Genomic DNA, 9,313 nt, shown 5'->3' on the forward strand with positions numbered 1-9,313 from the left:
GGGTGTTTCGTCTCGGTTTGCTTCACACACCCGGGAAGCGTGGTGCAGGGGTTCGGCCAAGGTCTCCGGGATAAGAGCCAGGATGCAAACCTCGGGCCACTACTGGCTCCCCTGCCCTCAGCCTCCTTGGGAGAGACCCACAGAGGGGTTTCCTTCCCGAGAGCCACCGGGAACCCCTTCCCACCTTGGTCCTGACCCTCCCCTGGGCCACTTCTCCCCGGGATTCCTCAGAGCCACTCAAAAATGTGGCAAGGCCTCTTACGGACGTCTCCCCCACCCCAGGTGCCTCCAGACTCCCCGCCCACCCCGGACCAGGCACGGACGGCACTGCCCAGCTGGGGCGCTGGCTGGACACGCGTGCAACACACCCACACAGAGGAGGTGCTGACTCAGGGACGCCGGCGAGACAAAGGCGGAGACAAGCCTGCTAGATAGGTGATAGACGGATCCTTGAGTCACTTTCTCATCGCTGAGACAAAAACCCAACACCCAGAACACCTACAAGGAAAGTTTATGTTGGCCATGGTCACAGCCCTTGGTCACAGCTGGCTCCAGACAGAACGGCTCAGTAGAAGGCCTCACCCTGGGGCCAGGGGGCACAGGGCACAGGGACAAGCCGGGGAGGGAGGTCTACTCCAGGTCTGGTCCAGGACGGCCTCTTGTGACCAGGCCCCGCCTCCTGAGCCAGCGGCTTGGGCACTCAGAATCAGTCACCTTGAGGAGCCCTGCCTCTTCGTACTGCAAGCTGGGGGGGCCCCAGTGCCTACAGCACAGCTCTCACCCCGAGGTCCTGGTCTCAGCCCTGACACTGGAAGGAGACATTGGGCTGGGGAGAGGCAGGCTGGAGGGCTGGCTCAGGGAAGGTGAGTAACATGTAGGGATGGGCCAGGTTATGGTGCAAACCTCAGCAGCCTAAAGCAAACAGATTTCTTACAAAGCCTTTGTGGCCCAGCGGAGGTCGAGGAGCTAGAGGTCCCCGGAACTGCTTTAACAGAAGTCTCAGACTTCTCCCTCCCAGCCGCAGGGCCAAGGAGGTGCAGTTCTCTCCTGTGTCCAGCAGGGGGATGGCTGGGAGCCCAGCCTGCCTCTGCACTGTTGCTCCTGGCTGTGCTGAGAACTGCACAGCGCTAGGCTCCCGTGTTATCAGCAGGTAAATCTCTTTGAGCAGGAGGCAGTTAGTTCTGCTGTCACTTTGAGGGGTGGAGCTGGCAGAGGAAACTACCAGGTGTGGCCTTGGGAAAGTCCCTCCAACATTTTATCGAAACATGGAATTTCCTGGTTTTAACCATTTCATATCCAACTGCTGACCCAGAGCTGCCCAGAGCAGCATGGACCTTTCCCGCCTTCCAGGACCTTCCGGTCGCTGGGCCCCGGCTGAGAGGTGGCACACCTGGCCTTCAGCCCCACAGCCTCTGAAGCTTGGGGCCAGCTATTGATGGGTAGGTTTGGGCCTTAAATCTCCAAGGAGGTGCGTCAGTGCCTGCCAGCCCTGGGTCAAGGAAGCTGCTGGGAGGGGCCGAGCTGCCCACTGGAGAAGGGAGTCAGATCCAGCTTCTGCCAGAGTGGCAAGGGCAGGCACGGTCCTGGACCTCCTGGGGTGGGAACTCTTCTGGACCTCCTGGGGTGGGAACTCTTCGCTCAGTTAACTTGCCCAACCTGCTCTGTTTACTCCAGGGCACCACACCGGATTCCAAAACAGGGAGCCCAGCCTCATTTCCGCTGGTCCTGCCGCCTCCACCCGGGATCCTTTTGCTCCTTCCTGCTTGGGTGGGGTGGGGGTGGGGCAGCTACAGAGTCGCTGTCTCTTTAAGAGAGAGAGCAAGAGGGAGAGAGTGGGGAGCGAAATCAGGAAGTGTGAGAGCCCGGTGCCTGGGCTCAAACCCTTACTGCAGCTCCCAGGGAGGCACAAGACCATCCCTACTGGTCCTGCCTGCGGTCCTGGCCCATGGCCACCGGGATGCTCTGGGCACTGCCTGTGAATATGTGCCGCCTCTGAAAGTTTGGGGTGCTGCTGGCTCCCACAAACCTTCATCCCCTGCAGCCAAGATGGGGTGAGTGTGGCGTGGTGGGGGAAGGCCTGGAGGGGTGTCCTGTGCCCGCCCTGGGTTGCTCTGTGGCCACTGGGGGCCAGGTGGTGTCCTGCCCACCCTCTCTGGAGGACACTCGTGGAAAGGACTTAGCAGGCCGGTGAGGGAGGGGTGTTCCAGGAGAGCCCGCAGGGCCACTGGTGCAACTCCGGACTCTGCTTCCTGACACCCAAGCTGTGGTTCAGCTTTCTAGGTGACCCGGCTCCCTGGGGCCTTTTTCCCTGGCCAGAGTCCCAGAGTGGGAGTGGCCAGGAAAAGGCCCCAGGGGCCCTGGGAGTAAGGCTGGAAACCACCCCCCTCCTGCCTGTACGTGTGTGTGTGTGTGTGTGTGTGTGTGTGTGTGTGTGTGTGTGCTGGGGGAGTGACAAACAGAAAAGGGTTAAAGGCTGGGGCTGGTAGCCTTTGATGGGGGCCCCTCATCCACCCTGCCCTGCCCTCCTCTTTCCGGTGTAGCTCGGGTCCTGGACTTGCCCCAGACAGAAAGTGCAGCGCCTGCTTGCCTGGGACAGCCTTTGCCTGACTTGACCCGCAGAGCCGGTAAGGTCCCAGGAAGGAGGCAGTGGTGGGTCTGTAGCTCAGGTGCTTTATTTCCCTGATTCCATAACCCAAGGGCTCCTCCCTGAGAGCTGGGCACACGTGTCAGGCAGGTGGGCAGTGGGAACAGGCTGGGAAGGCAGGGTCCAGACGGATGAGCTGCAGGCAGCGCTCCCAGGCTAGGGGCCCAGTGGTACTGCCCACCCTGGCATTCTCAGCTACTCACTGGCCCTGGGGAGGACCAGCCCTGGGAGGGCCGTGAAGGAGGTGGTACAGCCTGTTGCTCTGCAGCTGCCTGGCGGGGCTTTCCCCTTCCTCTTGGGGTCCCGGGCTGCAGTCTTGTCCTCAGCCTTGGGAGTCGGGGCCCTGACCAACCCAAGCATCCAGGCCACTGCTGTGTACCCCAAACCTCGGGACCTTGGGGCCTCCTGCATGATGCAAATGTCTCCCACCCTCCAACCTTTCCCAATGGCCTCTGGCTCAAGCACTGGACACTCCAGCATTTGCATTCTTAAAAACAGTTACAGAGAGAAAAGGCTCAAAGCTAAGCGATGTAGAATTCCAAGCAGCAATGCTCAGCCTGAGGATCTGGGCCACGTGAAGGAGGATGAGGCCTTCCCTGGTCCAGCCTTGTTTCACATATCTGAGGGATGGTGACCCCTCTTATGCCCTGGCCCCAGGGCGGCATCCCAGCCCTGCTTTCAGACTCTGAGTTTTAACCTCAGAGGCTACACTTTCTGGGGCCAGCTGTGTTAGAGGAACCGGCTCTGGAGGGTGGGAGCACAGATGGGGAACAGAGTTGCAGAGGGCTTTCAGATCCTCCCCACAGCCGCCTGCCCCTCACTGGCCCAGCACCTGGTGGCCTGGTGAGCAGCTGTCGGCTTGGGCAGCAGGAAGTGGCAGCCGGGCAGGCGAGGGGTGGGCTCTGGGCTGGTGTTGCAATCCTGGAGATTCTCGGCGGTGTGACTGACCCGGGCCCTTCCTCTCGCACTATTTCTGCTTCCTGGGACGGTGCCAGGCACGGACACCAAAGCCCTAGAGTCCGCAGTGCCCGGGAGAGGTGAAGGAGTGAGTGAGGAGGTTCGTCTGCAGAACGGCCTGGGCGGTGGGTGGGGTGGAGGCACCTGTCCTGGGGGTGGCTTGGCCTCAGGCCCAGGCTGACAGCACTGCCACCTCCGCTGTGCTGTGCTTCTTGGCGGAAGTTACTCAACCTTTCTGTGCCTCCCCCTTCCCTTCCCTGCTCCCGTGCATGTGAAATGGCCACACGGAGCCTGTCCTGGGGGTCCAGGGCAGGGACAGAGTCCTAGGGCCCCTGATGTGTGCTTTTTCAGGTAACAGGGGTCCAGCCAGCCCAGGGCGGGAGATGCAGAGCACAGCCAATTACCTGTGGTACACAGACGACCTGCTGGGGCAGGGGGCCACGGCCAGTGTGTACAAGGCCCGCAACAAGGTAGGCAGCAGCCTTGGGGCTCCGTCAGGGTAGTGCAGGTGGGAGGCCCGACCTGTTTGGCTTGTCCTGCTCCTGTTCTGAGCTGTACCCATCCCAGAGATACCGCTCCACTCAGTCTTCCAATCCCAGCCCGGCTGTGATTAGTGAGCGCCCGCTGGCCCCCAGCACCCAGGGCTATGGCAACAACACGTACACCACAGCCTGGCCGGTAGGACATCCGGGCAGCACCAGCCAGCAGGGAGCTGGGGGGAGTGCATCTGGGGCCAGGCAGGGTGCCCACGCCGCCCCTGCCCATGCAGAAGTCTGGGGAGCTGGTGGCCGTGAAGGTCTTCAACACCATCAGCTACCTGCGGCCACGTGAGGTGCAGGTGAGGGAGTTCGAGGTCCTGCGGAAGCTCAACCACCAGAATATTGTCAAGCTCTTCGCCGTGGAGGAGACGGTGGGTCCCTGGCAGGGGAAGTCTGGTCACCGGGGCCCGGTGGGGACAGCGGCCAGGAGCAGGGCGCCTCCTCTGAGCCTTCAGTCTCTCCGCAGGGGCCCAGCAAGCACAAGGTCCTGGTGATGGAGTACTGTGCCAGTGGGAGCCTGCTGAGCGTGCTGGAGCGCCCTGAGAACGCCTTTGGGCTGCCCGAGGCCGAGTTCCTGGTGCTGCTGCGCTGCGTGGGTGAGCACCCTTCCCTCAGGACCCAGACTCGGCCTGCACCCCGCCGGGCAGAGCCCAGGGGCGTGATGGGAGCCAGCACCCCAACAAAGAAGGAGTCCCGAACCCAAGAGGCTGTCCGTTCACACAGTCCATGCCTCTGCTTTAAAAATGTGCAATTTTAAAACAAAATTCAAAAAAGATCACACAGCGATGTTGAAGGTGGCATTATTCACAGTAGCCAAAATGTGGAAACAGCCTAAAAGGAAAACATGTGCTACCTACAAGCAGTTGATTATAATTCAGCCTTAAAACGGAAGGAAATTCTCAGCACATGCCTGTAATCCAAGCCCTCTGGGAGGCTGAGGCAGGAGGATTGCAAATTCGAGCCCAGCCTAGTTACAAGTCAGTAACTTTGTGAGACCCTGTTTCAGAAATAAAATAATAATAATTTTTAAAAGATGGCCAGACAGGGATCACAGCTCAGTGTGATTCAGTGTGGGGAGGTGAGGAAGTCCGGGAGATGAAGGCGACATCTGCATGTCCAGGGTCACTGTGCTGGACGCTTAAGAGTGGTGATGATGGTGAATCGTTAGGTGCACACACGAGAGGGCAGGGTGTGTGTGGTTTCACAGAGATCCCATGGCGGGGCACCCCTGCCCGGGCCCAGCTGTCTGCTTCTCCAGTGGCCCGATTAGCTGCGGGTCTGTCTCTGTCCCAGTGGCCGGCATGAATCATCTGCGGGAGCACGGGGTCGTGCACCGAGACATCAAGCCGGGGAACATCATGCGGCTGGTCGGAGAGCAGGGGCAGAGCATCTACAAGCTGACAGACTTCGGGGCCGCCCGGGAACTGGATGAGGATGAGAAGTTCATCTCCGTCTACGGAACCGAGGAGTACCTGGTGCGGGGCGTCCGTAGCACTCACTCACCCTGCACCCAGCCGGGGGAACGCACCCTATCCTGTTCTTTAAAATAGCAGAGGCACTGAGCCTGCCCAGGCCAGCCTGGCCCTCGCGGAGGAGGGAGGGGCGGAGCAGCCACCACCGCCCCTGGGCAGGTGATAGCGCCTTTTGTTTTTTTGAGACAGGGCCCTACTATGTAGTTCAGGCTGGCCTTGAATTCGTGATATAGCCCAGGCAGGCATCAGACTTGTGGCAACCCTCCTGCCTCAGCCTCCTGAGTGCTGGGATTACAGGTGTGTGCCACTGTGCTGGGCTTACAGTCCCCATTTTTAAGAGGATAAAGGAGATGGATTCTGTAGGCTGTTTCCACCGACAGGCTGAGGAAGGGTCTGATGGGGGGGCTCTCAGCCCTTCCAGCCCGGCCTCTATGCTGCTGTCTGACTCTCCCACAGCACCCGGACATGTATGAGCGCGCGGTACTGCACAAGCCCCAGCAGAAGGCGTTCGGGGTGACTGTGGACCTCTGGAGCATCGGGGTGACCCTGTACCATGCAGCCACTGGCAGCCTGCCCTTTGTCCCCTTTGGTGGGCCACGGCGCAACAAGCAGATCATGTACGGGCAAGGAATGCACCCGGACGGCTCCTGGCAGACCCCGGGTCTGCTGTTCTGAGCCCACTTTCTCTGCTGGCCCTGGCCCTGCTGCTGTCTGCTGTCTCCCACCCCACCCCAGGCTCTTTTAGGGTCTGTTAATCACAAACTAGAAGCTGAGTTCTCCCTGGCTTCTTGATGGGCAACCTCATCTCCCATGCCCCTGCTGTCCCTCTCTCTCTGCTACTGAGAATATGAGGGGTGCCTTTTCCACTGAGCTGCATCTCTAGTCCTTTATTTTCATTTTGACAGAGTCTGGCTAAGCTCAAACTCACAGGCCTTCTGCCTCAGCCTCCCCGGGGCCTGGCACGGGCTCCTCGTCCCCTCCTTCATTCCCTGCTCACCCAGCAGGGGCAGGATAAGAGAGGTGAGCCATGGGCTAGGAGAGCAGGCCTGGGCCGGACCTGTAGCTTCCAGGTGGGCTGGGCTTGCATCCCAGCAGAGCCCTGCAGGAACAGGCATGGGCGAGAAGGAATTAAATCAGGGCTCCCGCAAACCTTCAGAAGCATGAGGCAGGCGGTGACCGAGTAACAACTCCCTTCCGGCTCTAGCCCCCAGTCCTCTGGGTCTTGCCTCTAATGATAGGTCCTTGGGGAACTCGCCTTTTGGCACTGGATTGCAGGGTGGGGACTACTCCTTCAGCCCCAGGCGGCCGAGCTGTGTGGACCACTTCTGGCTAGAATGGACCCACCCCTGCTGAGCTCGCCAGCCCCTGAAGTGTGTGGACTCTGGGGCCCTGCTGACTCCATCCTGCTCCGCCCCAGGTACCGGATCATCAGAGAGAAGCCGGCAGGGGCCATCTCGGGAGCTCAGAGGCGGGAAAACGGGCCCCTGGAGTGGAGCTACAGCCTCCCCATCACCTGCCAGCTGTCCATGTGAGCAGGCCGGGCACCCCCTTCTCTGATGAGTCAGGACTCCCGAGGCTGGCCCAGCGGAGCCCCAGCCTGCTGCAGGCTGTGGGCGGGGGACACCACGTTGCCTTTGTGGCCTTGGGTTCTCCAGAAAGCCCTCCTTAGCCTGTCTGCCCACCGCCTTCTCCCAGGATGGGTCTGGGGCCTTCTCCCAGGATGAGGGGCGCTCCTGTCCCAGCACCTGACAGTCTCCGTATCCGGGAGGCAGGGGCCTGCAGAGCCAGCTGGTGCCCATCCTGGCCAACATCCTGGAGGTGGACGAGGCCAAGTGCTGGGGCTTCGATCAGTTCTTTGCGGAGACCAGTGACATCCTGCAGCGGGCCGTGGTCCACGTCTTCTCGCTGCCGCAGTCCGTCCTGCACCATGTCCACATCCACGCCCACAACACGTGAGTGGGGCCGGCTTCCGGCGGTGTCTCCCGGGGACCTGCAGCGGGGGCGCCGACAGGGAAGCCTCGGGTCCAAACGTGGTGTGGAAAAGAACCATTTCCGTGGAGGTCGGCAGGTTTCCTTGTTCCCGCCTCAAAGATTCAGTAGCCTTTAGATTCGTGTGCATTTTAAATGCTTGGAGGCACCGAGTATGGATGTGGCAGAGGCACATTTCCTGACCTACTTTATGGAGTGCTTTATGGGACCAGGAGAATTTTAATACAAGTGCAGCAGGAACAGGCATGAAAGCAGGCACTGGGCACCGGGCCTTCTGCGCCCTGTTCCCGCTCTGTGAGACGCGAGCCCCACCCTTTATCTGTCCATCTTCAGTGAGGAAGACCCCCGCTCCCCCTGTGAAAAGCTCTACAGCAGGGCTCTGGCTGAGTCGGGTCCCCGCCCTCCGTCGGGCCACTGTCCTCACCGGACTATCTCCCTGCTGTCCAGGATCGCCATCTTTCTGGAGGCTGTGTATGAACAGACCAACGTGGCCCCCCAGCACCAAGAGTACCTCTTTGAGGGTCACCTTTGTGTCTTTGAGCCTGGCCTCCCAGCACAGCACATCGGCCTCACGACGGCCAGCAGCCCCCTGACCCTGTTCAGCATGGCCGGCGACGCCCCCAGGGGTTTGACCTTCAGGGACCGTGAGTAGGGCCAGCCAGGCTGGCTCTCTTGTCCCAGTGATGTTCTCCTCCGGATGCAGAGGTTTTCCTTTTGGGTGTTTCTTTGGGCCCCCAGGGTACAGAGGCAGGTCTGGGTTTCAATTCTACCCGTGGCTCCAAGCTGCCACATGACCTGTGTGGGCTTCCCGGCTCCTCAGAGAAAGAGGAGAAGAAAACTCCAGTCAAGACGACCGTGGCGTTTAATCCGCTGTCCAGAGTCTCCATAACGGGTGGGGATACAACGAGGTGTTTGTGTTAGAAGGGCAGGTGGCCAGGAGTCCAACTTCACCCTTTCTCGAAGTTCTAGCAAAAATGTCATTCCTTCTTAATTTCATCCTGCTCCTCCGCGGTGGGGAAGGGAGATTAATTTGGAAAAACAGCAGCAAGGTTTGGTCCTTTTTTCTTGAAATGGTGCCTTAAACTTGATGGTGTAGTTCTCAAAAGTGGCCACAAGGTGTCAGCAAACGACGGCAACTGGAAAGACCCACTGGACAGTCCTGGGTTTGGCTCTTTGAGTGAGAGTCCAGCAATGATGGCTGAGGGTGAGAGCGTGGCCAGGAACACGAAGTTGATCCAGGTCGAAGAGGCAGGCCGCTCACGTAGGGTCTTTGTCTGCAGCTGCTGTGGACATCCCCAAGTTCGTCCCCAAAGTGGACCTGCAGGCAGATTACAACACTGCCAAGGTGAGAGCACCGCCCCGGGGGCAGGCGGTGTGGCACAGGGGTAGAAGTTGTGGGACTCACCCTGCCTTCCCGCTGCTTTCAGGGTGTGCTCGGCGCCGGTCACCAGGCACTGCGGCTGGCGCGGGCCCTGCTGAGTGGGCAGGAGCTGGCCCTTCGGGGTCTGCACTGGGTCGTGTGAGTGCCCCCTGAGGCCTGGGTGGGGGACCCCGCGCAGCCACTGGAGCTCCTCTGCACCCTGACAAGGCGGCCCTAACTCTAGGTCCTCTCCACCAGGGCGGTGCTCCAGGCCACTTGCAGGCAGACCCTGGAGGTCGCCAGGACCGCCCTCCTCTTCCTCAGCAGCAGCCTGGCCACCGAGTGGTAGGTG

General features: G+C 60.4%; 1 protein-coding gene across 5 annotated transcripts in view; it reads left to right on the forward strand.

Moving 5' to 3' along the window:
- Positions 1–677: 677 nt before the first annotated feature.
- Positions 678–9,313, forward strand: part of Ikbke (inhibitor of nuclear factor kappa B kinase subunit epsilon) — a 20,278-nt gene continuing 11,642 nt past the window's right edge. Inside the window, exons 1-16 of one of the 5 annotated variants that reach the window (XM_010613095.3) lie at positions 678–863; positions 1,313–1,439; positions 1,675–2,051; positions 2,541–2,624; positions 3,640–3,701; positions 3,953–4,071; positions 4,371–4,511; positions 4,607–4,736; positions 5,434–5,615; positions 6,069–6,229; positions 7,030–7,140; positions 7,385–7,564; positions 8,049–8,245; positions 8,882–8,946; positions 9,029–9,120; positions 9,220–9,306. In XM_010613095.3, coding sequence (XP_010611397.1) covers positions 3,985–4,071; positions 4,371–4,511; positions 4,607–4,736; positions 5,434–5,615; positions 6,069–6,229; positions 7,030–7,140; positions 7,385–7,564; positions 8,049–8,245; positions 8,882–8,946; positions 9,029–9,120; positions 9,220–9,306 — 1,433 coding nt within the window. In that variant the 5' untranslated portion in view covers positions 678–863; positions 1,313–1,439; positions 1,675–2,051; ... (1 more) ...; positions 3,640–3,701; positions 3,953–3,984. Of the gene's footprint in view, positions 864–911; positions 1,440–1,674; positions 2,052–2,540; positions 2,625–3,639; positions 3,702–3,952; positions 4,072–4,370; positions 4,512–4,606; positions 4,737–5,433; positions 5,616–6,068; positions 6,230–7,029; positions 7,141–7,384; positions 7,565–8,048; positions 8,246–8,881; positions 8,947–9,028; positions 9,121–9,219; positions 9,307–9,313 lie in introns of those variants that run through there. The other 4 variants (XM_010613097.3, XM_010613098.3, XM_010613096.3 and 1 more) reach the window with 4 other exon arrangements.

The sequence above is a fragment of the Fukomys damarensis genome, unplaced genomic scaffold (assembly GCF_012274545.1).
Source record: "Fukomys damarensis isolate Sample0158 unplaced genomic scaffold, DMR_v1.0_HiC HiC_scaffold_11, whole genome shotgun sequence".
Classification (NCBI taxonomy): domain Eukaryota; kingdom Metazoa; phylum Chordata; class Mammalia; order Rodentia; family Bathyergidae; genus Fukomys; species Fukomys damarensis.